Here is an 18,636-nt window from a genome sequence, read left to right as displayed (position 1 = left end):
TATACGAATAGCCAAGTGCAGCATCTGCCTGCAATCCAGTGTATAAGCCATAGATGAAGTTAGAGAGGGAATGAAGAAACAGGCAATACAGGTGGTGAACCAGCCTTGTATGAATACTGCTGTTTTAAGCAGCAGGGATTGCAGAAGGTGCTTAGGTCTCAGGATGAAACAGAAGAGTGACACTGCAGCAAATCTAGCAGTTCTCATCTTCTGTTGACACAGCAAAATGATGATTCTATACTGACACTGAAATACTAACTATGCTGCAGAGGACAGCCCCAAAAATCACACCATGTGCCTGAGGGCATTGTCTAAACATTTATTGAATTCTGTCAGGCTTGGTGCTGTGAGCATTTCCCTGGGGAATCTGTTCCAGTGCCCAACCACCCCCTGGGGGAAGAACCTTTTCCTGAGACCCAATCTAAACCTCCTCTGATATGACTTCAGGCCATTCCCTCGAATCTTGTCGCACAGAGAAGAGTGCAGTGCCTCTGCTTCCCCTCGTGAGGATGTGGTAGACTGCGATGTGGTATGTACAACACATAACAAATAAGTGTGTATAAAGTGCCCTGTGCAGACCTTGGAGCAGCCTTCCAGTGCCTAAAGGGAGACTGCAAGAAAGAGAGAGGCACCTAGAGGGGTTTTTGGTGATAGCACAAGGGGGGGAAATGGCCTCAAACTGAAAGAGGGTAGGTTTAGATTAGATATTAGGAAGAAAATTTTAATATAAACTGGAAAAGGTTGCCTAAAGGAGTGGTGGATACCCCCTCCCTGGAAGTATTCAAGAGTAGGCTGGATGGGGATCTGAGCAACCTGGTCTAGTGAAATGTGTTCATGACGGGGGGGTTGGAACTAGATGATTTTTAAGATCACTTCCAACACAAAGCATTCTATGATCTCTGTTGGGTGCTCACACACACACACACACACACAGATGCATTTTCCAGAGCAGAAAATCTCATATGACGCCTTCATGTCTCACTTTGCTGTAGGCAGTGAACAACAACGATGAAAATGTGCACAAGTCACAGACAGCTGTAGAAAACAATGGGGTCGCGATTTAGCCGTCTGGTTGCCGCTGCTGGCAGCCTGTCCTTCTGTTCCCAGAGCCCCCATGAGTGAGCAGGGCGGTGATCCATCCTGCAGCATCCCCATTTCCCGGGCTGGCCACACGGTGGGGCGGCCGGCCCGGCGCTGGAGCCGCGGAGCATCCGTGTCCCGGCAGCGGCCGTGCCCGGCAGGTGGCTCCTTCCCACCGCCGAAAACGCCCTGCGAGCCCCGCTCCGCTCCCCGGAGCCCGAGGGCAGCCTTCGCAAACCTTTTGTTCCTCGGATGAATAATGCAGTGGCGCACTGCAAGGTCGGCATTGCTTTCCGGAGTGCGATGGCTTGGGCTGGGATGTAACACACTTTTGGGAAAGGAGTACTTCTTACAGCACTCCGCGCATAAACGGGGTTGTGTTCGTTGGACCAGAGTCGCATCTCAGTTCTGCTTGAGTAAATCTGAAATAGGTCAGCTGCAGCCAGTGGAGATATTACAGATGGGAATGACAGGGGAATTTGGCCCATTGTGAAAATATCTTCATGTAGAAACAATGTAGGAAAATTGAACTATGACCAGGTTCTTTCATTATGGGCTAATTTGACTCTAAAATGACCCCTCTCAAGTTGGTGAAGCTACACAGGTGTGAAGGAGAGTGCACACAGAAGCCAAGATTGTTGGAACTGCCTGATCCAAAAGGAACCATTTTGCACCTACTAATAAATGCAAGTTTATATTTAAGGAAAATTATTTTCATATATATATGTACATATAAAATAGACATATGTCTCTCTATATATCTATATATATCAACAGGTGTAGATCTTTAAGAGACACACTTTAAAGGGCCTTGACTTATTGGAATGTTCTGACTGAATGAGACTTTTGCTAATCAATCACCATCTCTTAAATATGCCTAAACTCTGGCAAAGTTACTGATTTTAGAAAAAAAAAATTATTTCCTGGTGCAAAACATTCAAAATATGTAGAATTTTTGTTTGACTGGGGAAAATCTTCCAAAGTCTTCCAGTCTTGACATGACTTCATAACAGTCTTTCATTAAATTTGCTGCCATTTCTGCTGATAGTTCAGGTCAGTATTTGGAAAGAAGACCAAAATGTGAAAGAAAAGTTATTCTTAGAATTTGTTTTAAAATTTATTAAGTCATATATGTTGGGATGATGGAAGAGAATACTCTTGCCTAATTGTTTTCCCTCTACTCGGGTAATTTTGGGTTTATTTCCCTCTGACATCCAATCTAATCACATTTGAAGTACTTCTCAGTTTCTAGTGCTACTAAAGTTTTCCTGCTTCTGAAAGTCACGCCCTGTCTTTATTTTCCGAGATACATCTGCTGGCACTAAAGGGGAAATATGAAAGCATAGGATAACACTGAAGCGGAGTTGATCTGTTCCACGTTCAACTAACTATTGAAAACCCATCTTTCTTTTTCCCATATTAACCATTTCACACTTTCCTTTGAAATGTAGGAGGCTTATGAATTACAAGAGCTATGCTGTAGGTGTGAGTTACTTGAGCTTCTACCTCTTCCAGGGTGAAGTCGTCACCTGCATCAATAAACCTCCAGAGCTATTTTTGGTAAGCTCCGCTGGGCTCAGTGCCTCCTGGGGGTTCTTCCAAACCTCCTGCACTGCCTTCTGTGGATTCCGTGGCAGTCAAAATGATTGAGAGTACTGCCTGAGAAATATGGGAACAGTGATCCAACCTAACTCATTTAATATTCTGAAACTATTTTTCTTGATTTTGCTGTGGTTTATCCAGATATTTAACATTTTCTGATCCACACTCTTGCTAGTATTGATGCTTGTTAGGGGCGCTAATGCTGTCATGAGAAGAACTAAGCTATTGATGCCTTAGCTTGGACTCTTCTTCCCTGTTTAATAATAAATATCGTTCTGGCACCCTCTAATTCCAGAAAACCAAGTAATAAAGTTAGTGTCCTTCTCAGAAAGTCTGACAAAGAAAGGGATTTGATGCAGCTGTCAGAAATGGGGAGGCTAAAATGAAGCTCACAGTTTGTTATCTGTGCACAGGAACAAGTGGCCTGATGTTAAAAAAAAAAAAAAAAAAAAAAAAAAAAAGCCATTTCTGCTGTAGGGTTGAAGCTCTGGTCCTAATCATTAAGTTGCTGCAAAGCACATGCCAAGGTTTCAGGCATCAGAATTGCTTGGATCATTTCCTATGCACTTTGCAGAGTGGCAATTAGCAGCACAGTGGCATTAACAAGACAGCTTTACGTGAGCTTTCAAAGTAAAAACATAAAGAATCCCTAAAAGACCAACTACTTGTAAAATGTGAGAGGGAAGCTGTAGGCCTGATTTTTCGGAGGTGGATGCAAGGCTTGCCTGCAGGCAGCATGACTATCAATCAGAGCCACCCTCCACACCTCCCTGGCTCCTCCGAGGAGGGGAAACCTCCTGTCTTCTGCACTCAACCTTTGTGTTGCCTTTCCTGCATGGGAATGGATGCCACACATCTCCAAGTGCCCTCTCATCCACATTTGCCGTAAACACCCAGAACACCTGTTTGCTCTGACTCACCCACTCCTCACACAGACTCTCCCTTTTTTGACAGCAGACCTCACTCAGGTAGTATGTGCTGCTAATATCCTTTCAGGACCATGTAATAACATGCCTTCTATCCAATTCCTAACATCCTTCAATCAGCTCAGCCAGTGGGCTAACTGCTTACGCTCCTGTGATTTATATAAGTGCAATTAATTTAAACTGCATCACTCCAGTGCTATGCTGGTGAAAATGCCCTGAGAGGGAGAACCTCACTGGTGAATCAGACCCTTTACTTTTAATAAACACACAAAAGAACAGATCCTGAGCCAGTGAAAATCTGCATGGCTCCATTCATTTCAACACACAAACTTAAACCAGCTCAAGGTCTGAATCACAGCTCATGTAACAGACTATTTAGATACAGACTAATGCCTCACATCCTGAAATGCAATGCTTTCCCAGAGCTGGCAGGGGACAGGGACTTGTCAATGGAACAGAGCTGAGAGGGAAGCAGGACCACAAATGAAACCTTTCAAAAATGCTTTGTGGATTTCTTCATTTCTGTGGAGATGAGGAAAGTAACGGATTGTGTCTCTGCAAGCACTGCTCTCTCGTCTGGAAAAACCACCTCTGTTCCTTTTGCCCCAGCTGCAAAGCAAGTACCTGCAAAATCCCTTTCTTTGCCCCTTTACCTTTCCTCCAATAGCCTGGATATGTTCCTTGCCACTTGGAAAATCATATGGCATCTTTCACTAACAGACACCAGAGTTAGATGCTGAAGAGATGAAACTTTTAAATCAGTTCTTGAAAATGGCTAACTTTCCCTGCACTTGTTTTGGTATTCCCCAAGATTAAGAAGTCATGCAGCTTGACAAAGCATTTTGCTCTTGCATGTCTTAACAGACTCATTGGGCTTTTTTTTCTTTTTTCTTTTTTTTTTTTTTTCTTCTATTCCTTCACATCTATTCCAACACCTGCTGCAAAAACGTGTCGGGGTGGTCTCTGTAAAACACCCTCCACGCCTCCTCCCAAAAAGAGAGAGAGCTCCAGCATCACACCAGCACGGCATGCCGGTATGTGCCCAGGCAGGTGTAGGTAATACACAACGAGAGGGGGAAGGGGTGGGGAGGGCAGACCAAGAGTCAATCAGAATGTAATTTGTGTTAGAAATTTACCAGCGTTCAGCTGTCCATATTTCCAAAATGCAAATATTTTAAAATTAAAAAACCTATCTGCGACTAAATATCTCCTCTAAATCAATCTAGATAACCAGAACACTCTGTGGCCCATTTAAGAGACTTTCATCTTAAATGAAATACATAGATTATACCTTCATAGGAAATCAAGAGGTCCTAAAATATACTAATGGAGAAGGACATTTAAGAGACATTTAAATTACCCAGTCTATAATTTTGGGGGGGTTGCTTATCTATGCATCTTTTAACTGCTTTGGATAATTAGGAAAATTTCCTTGGCAGTGTCCTAAGAGGATAGGCAAAAGAGTGACATGACTACTCTCAAGGAAAGAAAGATCGAGGTTTTGCATTCTGCAGATTTTTAAAGTAAAAGAAAAAATATGCTTCACATGAGCAGTCTGAAGCAGTATGCATATTATATAAAGACTATCACCCTGCTCTGAAACATAATCCTCCCAAGGCTTCTGTCTCTCCTTGAACTCGCAATATCTGTCTGGTGCTTCTGCCTGAAAGGGTGCAGGTTAGGGAGGCAGGCTGCTCGTCTCCAGTCTTTCCTGAGCACAGCTATTCAAAGGCAGCTCCCAAAAGGAGCAGGCACTCATTCAGTTCAAAGCCTTCCATTAGGTCTGCCGGCCAACTTGTTATCTTGTAGTGTCGTGTGTGTGTGTCTGTGTGTGTGTGTGTCTCTGTGTGTGTCTTTACCCCTTTTATTCTCAGTGAACAGTTTGTCCCATTGTAATTCTCATATCAAACATCTGGATAGCAGACTCGTTTAAAAGAAAAACAAAAAGAGAAAGAAGGATGAAAAAGAAAGAAGGAAAATAAAAGAAGAAAGGAAAAATAAAAGGGGGAGGGTAAGGGGAAAGGGGGAAAAGGTGGGAGGAAGAAGAAAAAGAAGTTTCAGTACTATGACTTATCCAGGTCTCCGTCAGAAAGAAAAAAATATATTTCAGCTGAAACAGTAAACTGACCTTTATTTTCAAGAATTTTGAGCAATACACTTTTGTAGACTGCAGTTCTACAGAGCCACATCCCCCCCCCCACCTCGGAGCAGGGTAACGCGCTCTGCTCGAGCTCTCTCCCCCGTTCACAGCTGTCTCCAGCGGGAGGAGCTGAAACCTGAACCAAACCCTCCGACTGGGATTGGATCCCTCAGCCAGCAGCCGCAGAGCCCTCCCAGAAAAACAGCCTCTTTGGAAAAGTGCTTGAGAACATCCCGAAGCGATTGGAGGAGCGGAAAACCCTTCCCCCCTGCACCTGACTCGTGGGTATTTACAGCACTTTTCAAGGCGGCTCGGCACTGCCACTGCACAAGCGGGAGTGGATGGGCTGCGCGGGGCCGGCAGCGCCGTAGGGACCCGGAGCGGCGCCGATGCGCCCGCAGTGACACCGCGAGTGCCTGTGCTGCGCCACCCGGCACCGCCGCGCCCGCCGCAAGGACACCGGCCGCCAGAAGCGCGCACCCTGCCTCCAAAATGCCACGCTCCTTCCTGGTCAAGAAGCATTTCAATTCATCCAAGAAGCCGAATTACAGCGAGCTGGACACTCACACAGGTAACAAACAAAACGAGATCTTGGTGCCACCGCGTCGCTCCTGAGGCTGCGGTCGTTGCGTGGCAGTACTGAGGAGGGGTGGGATTGCTCTGCAGGCTGGAGGGGACGGGTTAGTTCATTGCTTGCTCTATTTTCTCCTGCTTACAAGGAGGGAATTTTGAGAAATATGTCGGTGCTGGCCAGAACGAATCATGAAAGTTTGCTCCTCCACTTGAACTCAAGTTACTTAGAGAGGATTTGGAGTTTTCCTGTTCTGTATCTGCTGGTGGAGGAATTGAAACTTTTATTCAAATCCTTCAGGAAGTTTCACTGCTTCATTGTGTCAGGCTGCACAGATTTAGAAGCAGCATGCCGCCTTGAAGGGACTCTCCAGCTGCAATTTGCCTTTTCAAGGGCACTGTCTCTACACATGAGAATATATGTATGAAACAGTATTTCCTGAATCCCCCTTATATTCAGAATACCCTATGGAGTGTTTCATTTATGCAGCTTTTAATCCTTAGAGTGTTAATTTTGCTGCTTTTTGAAATACTTTTTGGTTCTCTTACCTTAAAATGTTCTTCTTTCTCCAGTGATTATATCCCCTTACCTGTACGAAAGCTATCCAGTCCCTATTATACCACAGCCAGAGATCCTGAGCTCAGTAGCTTACAATCCCATTACTGTGTGGACTACAACTGGGCTGCTACCGTCTCCATTACCCAATGACCTGTCTCCGCTTTCTGGATACCCCTCATCTTTGGGAAGAGTCAGCCCACCTCCACCTTCTGACACCTCCTCCAAAGATCACAGCGGTTCAGAAAGCCCCATTAGCGATGAAGAAGAGAGAATCCAGTCAAAGCTTTCAGACCCTCACGCAATCGAAGCTGAAAAGTTCCAGTGCAGTTTGTGCAACAAGACCTATTCGACTTTCTCTGGGTTGGCCAAACACAAGCAGCTGCACTGTGATGCCCAGTCTAGGAAATCGTTCAGCTGCAAGTACTGTGACAAGGAGTATGTCAGCCTGGGAGCGCTTAAGATGCACATCAGGACCCACACGCTACCTTGTGTCTGCAAGATCTGTGGCAAGGCTTTCTCCAGACCCTGGCTACTTCAAGGACACATTCGAACTCACACTGGTAAGAGCAAGCGTTACATGTGCAGTTTCTTGTTGCTATAACATCGGGATGCCTTTTTGCTGTTTTTCTCCACAGGTGGAAAAACCAGCAGAGTTTCTTAGCTAACCTTGAAATGCATCCACAGAATTTCAAATGAATCATTAAAAGGCTAAATTCTCCCTCTTGCAGGGAGAGAGGGAAGGTGGGAAGGGGGAGAGTTTAGCATGGTCTCATAACTGCAGGCCAGATACTGGCACAAATCAGCATTGCTTCCTTGATAATTTTAGGTTGGTTTAGCCCATTTCCACTAGGTGAAGCTTCTGCTTTAAGGAGTTTATGTTAACTTTCAGGCTTTGGAAATTGCTAACTTTTAGAAGGCTCCAGACAGCAAAAAACAGGCAATGCATGAGGGGTTGCTTTCTGACTCCTTCAGCTGCTGGCAAGTTTTGCATGCGCTACCTCAGGTCCCTAAGACTTAGAAACCCATCATCAGCAAAGTGGTTGGGTTTTTTCTATTGAGGTAAAAATGGGTTTTGAGTGTAACACTGGGTCCACGTAATGTCTGTACAGCTGTTTGCTGCTTTTCAGTCAAAGCCCTTTTTCCCAGTAATTCACACAGCACTGAGCAGAAAATGCTCTATGAAAATATTTGAAAATGTTGGAAGGAGCCCAGTCTAAAAGTACTGCATGCACCTGTAGATGCAGAAGGTGTCAGCAGCTGGTTTTCAGAGACTGCACTTCACAACATGTTCTCAATAGACTGGGATTCTGCAAAAGGGCCAGCAGTGCTGAAAGCTGCTGTATCTTTGGCCTAATTAACTTTTTATGAGACTTTTTTTCTTATAATGAAACACTTCTATCTTTTCCTTAGGATAAAAGCAGACTTTACCTGTCCAAATCATGTACTTTTTTTAAAAAAAGATTTATCCTATTTTCTCTTGATGTTTCTTTTTTAGGAGAGAAGCCATTTTCCTGTCCTCACTGCAACAGGGCTTTTGCAGACAGATCCAATCTGAGGGCTCATCTGCAGACCCACTCAGATGTGAAGAAATACCAGTGCAAAAATTGCTCCAAAACTTTCTCCAGAATGTCTCTTCTGCACAAACATGAGGAATCTGGCTGCTGTGTAGCACACTGAGTCATGCTGTCAATGTTTACCTGGACTCAATGCATTTCTCCACTTCTGTTCCAAATGATAAGTGGAAATCCAAAGGCGTTTTCTCATCTACTTTTCAGCCAAAAAAAAAAAAATAAACCAAACCAAAAAACAAAGACACCAAACCAACAAACCAGAACACCACCAAACAAGCAAACAAATTAACTAGTGAAAGAACTTAGAATGTCAGTAGAAATGAGCTTTAAGTAGTTTCTGTTCTGCCATACATTTGCATTTTTAAGTGTGAATTCTGAAATAGGGGGAAAGACGCCATGCATGACATTTCAAGTAGATCTAAAGGAAGAAGCATTATCAGCTTTCTTTATAGATGAAGCCAAATGTAGGTCATCTTTTCTTGATTAGAAAAGGCTTCAAAGTTAACAATACATTCCTGCCAAGCCATTTCAACCAAAGAAACAGTATTTTAGGTGGAAACTTTAATGAAAATACTACCCAAGTGAATTTTGCTAGACACCATTTATCTCAGGTGCCTTAAAAAGTATTCCAAGTTTACCTTAGTAAATGTTTAATATTATTCATTGCTGTTTTTTATTTTATTTTATTAGAAGCCAAGGCCTTCGTTAATGACCTGAAATGCTTTAAAACTGCATAACTAAAAGAGGGAAAAAAATATAAGAGAATGTATGAAAAAAAAGCCACAAATTAACTGCATGTGCCTTTTAAAATAAATAAATAAAAGAAGATAATACTGTAGCTTCAAACATTCCTGGTGCATGCTAGACCATCCTTTAATATGGAATGGTTCCTCTAAACTTCATTTTTGTTTTAAAAACGGGAATAAGTGCAAGAGAGGGGATCCATGGGAGTTTTACAATTATTTTTTTTTAATGCACAAAGGAAATGCAATATTTTCAGCATTACCCCTCCAAGTGCCTTTTTTATTGATGATTTTGTAAAGTATGTGGACATAATGTAAATATTTTTATTTTTATATGATTGAATGTGTTATGAATGAAAGCAAATTGTTGCCCATAGCAGCATCTATAGATAACTTGAAGAAAGTGTGAAGTGAAATTGATGTTGTTTTCTAGCCACTTTTTTACAATAAACATTTTTAAGTAAGATTTCTGTTGTTTGTTCTAATTAAACAACTGCGTGCGTGCTTTGGAACATAGAAAACTGTGAATGTCTCTACATGACTAAATGAAGATAAAAGTGAATTTCAGATGTGAAGACTTACTCCATAAGTTCTAAACATTAGAAAGGAACATATACATTGCATTTTAAACCTTACAGTGCATTTTTTAAATCAGTGCTTTAAAACACTTACTTTTTTCCTACTTAAAACAATATGACAACATTGTGAAATCTATTTTAGCAACAACATTTAGGAGCAATGCATTTTTCTTGCACTTTAACAGATGAAAGAATGCTGTTAGAGGCCTTATGGTACTTTCCCTGAGACTTTGGCATCAGGGAATATGGGCCTGATCCAAGGTTCATTAAACTCAGTGAAGCCTCATAGGAGTTCAGCAATGTTTGCATGATGCTCTTTTAAAGTAGTAGCCAAGTCACAGTATAACATATGGCAATTTCAAGATGATTAAAGATATTTTATTAAAATGTATTACATATCAGAACTGTCAAGTGAATACATTAAAACTGTATATCAGCTAATATATCACAGGAAAGAAATTATTCCATAATAAAAAGTAGAAATCTCTTTTCTTCAGGTGATTTGACTAAGTACTCCAAGATCTGAACTACATGAAGGTATTACAACTTCAACAAATCATGTCTCATCATTACTGACTGGTGTGAAACAATACAATTTTCAACTTCTAGCAAAGTACAAAGCTAGAGAACAGGCAAGCACCAGCTGGCCTCCAGTCTGAAGACCCCTGTGTCTACACTAGGGTACCAACCAGAACAAGTAATAGCAAACATTAAATTCCAACAATTTACCAAGAATGTTACTTATGTGTGAACACAAGGTGAATATTTCTTGGAAAAAAGTATATTTCAGCCAAATAACACAATAGATCATACATGCCTTCTGTCTCTTCCAGCCCAGTTCTGGAGGAAGGCTTCAGCAGGACTGCACTGGAATAATGAAGGCAAAAGGCAAAAGTTTTGCACCTTTTCGCCACAGAAAGCATGATACTGAAAAATGAAGCTCAAATGAAGCTTTCGTATTCTCCAGGCATTATAACAATGATAGCTTAGGAGCTGCTAGATTTTTTTTTTTCAGGAAATGGCTAGAGAGTTCAAGAAAGATAGGTTTAGTGGGAATTTGTGAGGTAACATTTCAAACTGAACACATGAAGGCATCAAATACCCTTGAAAAGTTTCATGTGGTTTCTCTATTGATTTGCACTTCCATGTCATTGCTTTGAAGTTTGTAGGCTCCAGCAGCTCTTTGTGCAGCTCCTTCTTCCCAGAGCAAAGCTTACTCGGGTATGAGTAAAGCTCTGGCAGTCAACAGCTATTTGTACTGTTCTTAGGTTTGCTCTCTGTGCTGTGCCACAAAGATGTTTCCATTGTTTTAATTCACACTTTAAATTCTCTACGCCCATAGTAAATTAAATAGTATAAAAGCTTGACTTCTTGAGTGAGTGGAAATGCTACTGCTGTCCTCAAGGGAAATCAGATGAAAACTTCATCAAAATACAGTATGCTAAACCAAACACAAGTGGAACTGGTCTGATTTGGAGATGACAATTAAGATATGCTACTTTGCATGCCTGTAACACCTGTACTCATAAAACACAAAGATGGGAAAGGCCAGAAGCTCTTTTGGCTCATCTTTGTAATTGAAACAGAGCACTCTATCACAGATCCCAGCTCTCTGTCCAGTTGCAGCATAAACATCCCAAGCAGCTAAATTTCTCTGCTTTTCCTGTGTGACTGCTTTCTATTCCTTGTCAAGACTTTCTCCAAAACATATCCCATTAATAGTTTTACCTCATTACCTTAGAAATGCCCTTCTGCACCTGCACAAGCTATTTATCAATGTAAATTGAATTCTGTTCTGAGCTTCTGGTTGATGACTCCTATGACTTTCTCAACACACGATGGAGAAGCTCCCTCCAAGGTCAGTCTGCTCACTGAATGTCTTTGGCCATTGCAACATTTTTCACAACACCTCTCTTGTTCTATATCCAAATAATCTTTTAAACTTTAAAAATCTTTCTTAGGAAAACATGATCACTGTACTCTGAATATCTTAACTGCTTCTTTTCTGAAATCTGTAACTTTTTTACTTTTTTTTTTTTACAGAATGTGGTCCAGATCCTTCCTTTAGGATATTCTGTCCACCTACTTTCAATGATGTTCTTTTAGTGCTCAGAGAAGAGCAGAACCACCTCTGCACTTGTGCAGTTACAAGTTAAATATATTAATTTCTCAAAGCTGAAGGCAATAATTGATTCACTTTTGTTTCTATGTCTTTCTTCCCTTGCTTCTGTTTGGGCATGCTTTTCACTTCAGAGGCTGCAGAATGAAGGGAGATATGCATGAAATGAAGACAGAACAAAGTACACTTTTAGGCTCAAAGCACTGAAATTATCCTACCATATAATGCAGTTAGTTAATGCATGTTACACACTCACCAAAGGGTTAAAAGAAGTGCCTCTTAGATTAAGACACCATGAAATTTTTATTCTGTATTTTGCTCTAGTATTTGGATTATTATAACTCCTGTTGTCATTAAGAAAACTCAGGGCCTATTACTCTAAACCCCATAAAATCATATAAAAATGAAACACTGTAAAGATCCCATAATTTCAATTAAAAAGAAAACAATGGGAAACCTGTTAATTCAATTCTGATGTCTTGCGCTACAGCTGATTTCCCCTGCCACAAAATAAATCAATGTTTAATTTGAAAACATATTTTTATTTTTGAGTAAGACATTTTCAGTTATGAGTGTTATTGCTTTGGAAATAATGGGTTTTACTAGCTGTCCCAAGTGTTTGGTTTTGTCTCTTCAAAGTAGGTGTTCTAAAAGCTGGATTATATGAATTATAAGTCTGGTTCACAGAAATATGATTGGAAGGCAAGGAGTGCACTCCAACTTGCATACATTGTAGTATCAAATGATAGCTGCAAGAAATAAGAACAGATTGTTCAAGTGAATCACGAATGATTGAGGTGGGAATTCACCTCTGCATATTGACTGGTCCAACCCCTCTGCTCAAAGCAGAGTCAGGAAAGTAGTTTACCCAGGACCCAGTGTTCAGGTGGGGTTTTGATATCTCAAAGAGGGGAAACTCCATGACCTCTCTGGGCAACCTGTGACAGTGTTCAGTCGCACTGACAGTACCTAAGGGGTTTTTCTTGCACTTAAATGGAATTTTCTGTACTTCAGATGGTGTGCACTGCCTCTTGTCCTGTCACTGGGCAGCATTAAGAGTCTGACTGTATTCTTCATTCCCTCACAGCAGAAATGTATACACATTAATAATATCTTACTTCGTCTTTTTCTCCAATATGAGAGATGCTCCAAGATTTTAATTCCCTCTGTGGTCCTTCACTGGACTCTGGTATTCTCATGTCACCCTTGTGCTGGTGAGCTCAGAACTGGACCTAGTGCTGCAGGTGGGCTGCACCAGTGCTGAGTAGAGTTAGAAATACTATTCAGTTCCTCGTGGGAGGATGACAGGATGCATAACATTTGTGGGAACAGCCAAAGCAGTAGAAAAGAAACAAAAATGATGCTGCATTCTCTGTTGCTTCGTTGCTTCTTCCCAGAAATTTTCATACATTCTAAATACACACAAAGTCCTCAGGAACCTTGAAGGCTGTAGACTGTGGGACTGTTTTTCAGGGACAGACAGAATTCCCCTGTCCTGTTGCAGACTGCAGCATAAGGGTCCCTCAGCCAAACCACACTAGAGATTTAAAAAAAAAAATTCACTAGTGCATAATGCTGCTGTATTTGCATGTTTGGCAGTTTGGTCACCATGTTCCTCTTCACTTACCTTTCCAATACTTTGCAAATACCATCCAAACCAATTGTATTTTTCTTCTTATGGTGCACTTACCATTATGGGTACAAAAACACAAGTGCTCATTCATGGCCCTCCTTCTTTTGTTCTCCCCACATCTATGCAAGACAAAAGTCATGCAACAATTGAGTCTGAATCTCAATTACATCTGTCACCTCTATCCCTTTCACCTGGATATTGAATATTCCCACCTCTTGATTGTGTATCTCTTTGTTCTACTGTCCAGTGCATACACTATGTAGCTGCAAGGATGAAGGTCACAGGCAGCTCTTGCTAAGAATGAATAAAAGACTTTTTATATCTTTCAGTTATACAATCATATTTTTAATTTTTTTTTTTTAAAAAGAAGACATGGAAAACAGGAATCACATGAATACCAGCTCAAATTCACATGTTCCCAGTATTTTTAGTAGCTTTCACTCCGTAAACTTGGAAGAGCAACTGAGGTACATGCAGATATTCACACTTCTTTTTCACACAAATAGACATAGAGCTGCAAATTCAAAAACACAAATCCTTTCACTTCAGCTCTGGCTTCGGGGGATATACTTCCCCTTCTACTTCAGGGACCTTAGAGACGTCCCTCATTGTGTTGATAGAGCACCTCTCAATTAAAAAAGTGGATTTAAATGCAAACACAAGGGTGCTGTCTAGAACGACAAAGTCAAAAGAGGGTGTCCATCAAGCTGTTTGTCCACCTACTCAGCATAGGAATGACTGAGAATGCCACACATTCTGGATCAGGATAGTTTCCTAGAAGTTTATCTTTATTTTACTTATCCTATAAAACAGAGTATTGTGCCTAACCAAAAGAGACTACAGAAAGTCATTCTTCACTTTGCAAAGCCCTTACATTCTCCTTACCTCTCATGTTTTAGGTCGTTCCATTACTGCTTTCTCTGCCTTGCATAGGAATCATCTCCTTCCCAGATGTGTCTAACAGGGAGTCAGAATCAGGGGATCATGGATATTTTAATGCTAGAGAGATGTGGGCATTGCTGTGGCTTCTACACAGCCCTAGACATGGGTATGAACGGCCAATGTTCCATGCTGGGCCATCAAAGGGCAGCAGCCCCTGACCATCACCTCTCCACACCTTTCCAAAGACATGACCTGGGAGTTGCAGAAGCTTGGTCTCACAGCAACATCTCAGAGAAGTGCCTACATCTCACTGATGGGCTCCCAGTACAAGCTCTGAACATCTGAGTGCCATCAGACATCTGCTAAGTCACTAATAAGAAGCAGTTAAAGTATAAAGTTGCACTGCAATTAGCTCAGATTTTGCACATGTCCCTAAACCAAAGAAAATTCCTTTGAATGTAACCTGCCCTCTCATGTGGGCTGGCAGATCATCCACAGCTGACGATGAATAAAGAGTTAGAAGAATGAAAAGTGACAGTTATTAAGTAACTTCAGTAAAAATTGAATGAAAAGCAATCGGCAACTCAAAGTAATAATATTATGCATAAAAAGACGAATAAAAATCCCCTCATCTCAGTTAAAGCTTCATTGTATTTGGCATTAAGTCATTAATTTTTTTACATTTTTAGGCATTATAAAAAGATATTTTGCAAGACAGTTCACAAGATTTATAGCAAAATATTCACTATTCATCTGTAATACATGAAACCAGGCCAGGTTGCTATGTCCTAAGGAAATTGAGAAAAGAATCTTGTGACTCGTGATGGGCATTTCATGGTGTTTGTAAAACAGCTTGGCATCTCAGCCCCACATCCCAACTAGTTCTGACTGGACAAGGCCAAAAACAGTCAGGACTTTTTGACAGCTCTCACTTAATGACAGAAAAATCATTTTTTACTTGGAAAATGACTTTCTGCTCCTAGGTAGTTTCAAGAAATTGCTCCACCCCTCTTCTCTGTCCTCACTTTTTCAACTATTGGCTGGAAAAAAATAGTTGCAATTGTAGATAATTTCATTTCCCAGGGACCTTTTTTCAGAGTTTTGAAAGTCATGGCTGTAGTTTGGTGGTCACAGTAGGTGACTGAGTGCTGCTCCTGAATATTTGAACCCAAATGTTTTGTCAGTCCACAAACAAATATGCCAGCTTGTCACACTGGCAGGACATCAGAGGCTCAGAGAACAAGGATAAGATAAAAAAGGTCCCGGAGACTGTTGAAATGTCAGCCTTCAATTAATAGGAGGACATGCAATTAGTCGATATTTACAAGCAGTAAATATCAATTACAAATAACCTTCCAGGTCAATCTTCTGTACAAGGAAAAATTCAAAAAATCAGCACTGCTTAGCTTTGAGAAGAAATTTTGACTCCAGTTAAGACTGATCTGATAAATCAGGTATGTCTCATCATTGCTCTTATTGCCACTAAATATAGTCAGATATAAGGCTGTAGTAGATTTTTTTTAAATTAGACGTATGGAAACTACTAATAAGAGGAACATCCAAAAACATGGTATATATATACAAACGACATATATTTTTCTATCTATATAAAAACAAGTAAAATAAAATATGCAGAATTAAAGTTGGGGAAATATTTTAAGAAACAGCCCTGCCACAGTGCTGATTAGTTTTTATGTTAGCCTAAAACTTTTCACCAAAAAAGAAAAATTTCCATTGTTTTTCAGCTTTAAAAAGCAGATATCTCAGATAAATAATTATTCTTCCGTTAAAAAAAAAAAAAAAAGAGTATGCTTCCTTTTTATCAAAATTACATAGATCTCTGATGGAAACTGAGTTATTTTGACAATCATGATAGAAACCTCCTACAGTTTTTATGTCTATGTGTGCCATTCTGGTGGAAGCAATTCTATGCACAAGGCATCCTGGGATTGCCCCATACAGTGTTTTCCTCACCTTGAACTTTGCATATGCCCCGTCAAAAGGTTTTGAATCTACATGGACATTTGCTGACAGAAATGGAACAGTGTGATCCCATGTGCTACATCACATGTATTTGTTTCGGTATATAGTGCTAAGGAGTGAGCATAGCCAGAAGTCTGCAGGCCTAGGTATCTTGTTCTTCCCAAAACACTGTCCTACTTAGAGCTCTATGGATCCTTTCTTCTAGTAAACTCCTTTTTTCTTCCTCTATAGTTGCCCAGGCTGAAGAGGGATCACAATTATCTGTGATGAGTTCTTGCCTTTTCCTGCACTGCTACACTTTCTATGTCAGACTGTGCTCACTCTGATGAGGTTGCAATTCTGAGCTTCTGTGGTAAGTTTATAGCCTTTTTAACATCTTTCTCCTTGGTCTTTATTACATACTAATGGAAAGAATGCACAATATGGACTTATTCTTTAGGCCAAGTACAAGGGATTTTTGAAAGTATAATTCCTCACCATTTTTCAGATAACTTGCAGACATGATATTGAATCTGAGTATGCTTGATAAACTTTTTCTGTTCATCTTTGTGTTCTGGTTTCAGCTGAGAGATAATTAATTTCCTTCTTAGTAGTTGTTAAAGCGCTCTGTTTTGGATCTATTATGAGCATAATGTTGATAACACACCGTTGTTGTTGCTAAGCAGTGCTTACCCTAAATCAGCCTCCCATGCTCTGCCAGCAAGCAGCTACACAAAAACACAGGATGGAGCACAGCCAGGACAACTTTACCTGAGCTGGCCTTAACACAGAACACCATGCCCAGTGTATAAATGGGGGGCATTGGCTGGGAAGTGCCACTCCTAGCTCAGGAACTGGCTGGACATTGGTCAGCAGGGAGTGAGTAATTTTATAGGGCATCACTTGCTTCTCTCGAGTTTTATTCCTCTCTCTATCTTTCTCTCTTTACTTTTCATCATGTTTTTAACTCTGTTTGAATTATCAAATTGTTCTTAATCCACCACTACCTTTTTCTGATTCTCTTCCCCATCCCAGTAGGGAAATGAGAATATGCCTGGTGTGGTACTTAGTTGCTGACTGGGGTTATGTCACAACACTTCAGTAAATGCCTTTCCACCTTGTTTATATCTCCCTGTTTAAAATAAAAAGTAAAAATTTCACAAGAGATCTTTGGAAGACAACCTGAAATTATGGCCCTTCTCTTTGCACTTTAAGCTGATATGTTTGAGTAGGGAACTGCTGCATGTACAATGATTGCTGCTTTGGCACTGTGAGAAGAAGTGTCATAGTTCTTAAAGAAAATAAATGCCTGTTTGCTTCTTAGGTCACTAATGGAGAGGAAGGATCTGTTCTGCGGCATTTGTAAAAATACAAACATGTTGCCATCATATGAGTGATTTTCGTCCCCCCCTTCAAACAGGAAACAGCTTTTAGGACTTCCAGTCCAGATAATCTTCTCTTACTCAGTATGCTTTGTTCCTAAACATAAGAGTTTTTGTCTGAGAAACATCTTAGAATCTGTCATTGTACATTTTTTAGGAGCCCTTAACTAAAATTGCAGCATATATTACCTACACAGATGAACACTATAGCACAGTATCCATGCAGTCCCTTATTTTGAAAGAAGGAAGACATATTTTGAAGGGGTGCATTGTAAAGTCAAACCATATATTTGTATTGCTCCTTCACTAACAGGTTATGACTAAATCAAACTCTCCAGGAGCAGGACTCTCTCCTCCCTTGAACCTGAGCCACTCTTGTGAATGACTTGTCCTTTAGCCTTATTCTCATGCTCTTTAAATCTCTGGAAGTGGTGCCTAACATGTTGCCAGGAGCCATCATGCTCTGATCTTGTGCAGCTGGGAAAAAAAGTAGGCCAGTGTTTCAGTGAAGTATCCAAAAACAATCCTTCCCTCCAGGAAATTTTGCTGATGTAACTGTGCAACAAACTCCACCAGCACATACACAACTCATAATGACAAAATGCCCAGCAGTGCTTCTCCTGGTTGCCCAAGAACAAGAGAAACTTGCAAGACAATAGCACACCACTAGACTTTAGCTTTTGTCAGTGCAGAAGTGAAGGAGGGAAAAAGAAAAAAAGAAAGAGAAGAAAACAAAAAGCATCAGTGCTACAGTCTAGGAAAAAGTTCCTGACACAGACCTGATGTGAGGCTAAGGATAGTACAGCTTACACACCTTGCTCCCAGAATTTAGCCTAAAGTATAGCCCAGACATTAATGCTTAAGTGGTAGAATCTCGATTAGGCTTGTG

The 18,636-nt window shown here is 40.8% G+C and overlaps 1 protein-coding gene across 1 annotated transcript; it reads left to right on the top strand.

Moving 5' to 3' along the window:
* The first annotated feature begins 6,135 nt into the window (after positions 1 to 6,135).
* On the top strand, positions 6,136 to 9,657 carry SNAI2 (snail family transcriptional repressor 2). The gene is made up of 3 exons (XM_014874352.2): positions 6,136 to 6,319; positions 6,892 to 7,437; positions 8,373 to 9,657. Exons 1-3 carry the CDS (start codon positions 6,241 to 6,243, stop codon positions 8,552 to 8,554), a joined length of 807 nt encoding a protein of 268 aa, XP_014729838.1. The 5' UTR covers positions 6,136 to 6,240; the 3' UTR covers positions 8,555 to 9,657.
* The last annotated feature ends 8,979 nt before the right edge of the window (positions 9,658 to 18,636 follow it).

The sequence above is a fragment of the Sturnus vulgaris genome, chromosome 1 (genome assembly GCF_052056855.1).
Source record: "Sturnus vulgaris isolate bStuVul1 chromosome 1, bStuVul1.hap1, whole genome shotgun sequence".
NCBI lineage: Eukaryota > Metazoa > Chordata > Aves > Passeriformes > Sturnidae > Sturnus > Sturnus vulgaris.
Note: the sequence above shows the minus strand (reverse complement) of the source record. Positions and strands in the feature narration are given on the sequence as shown.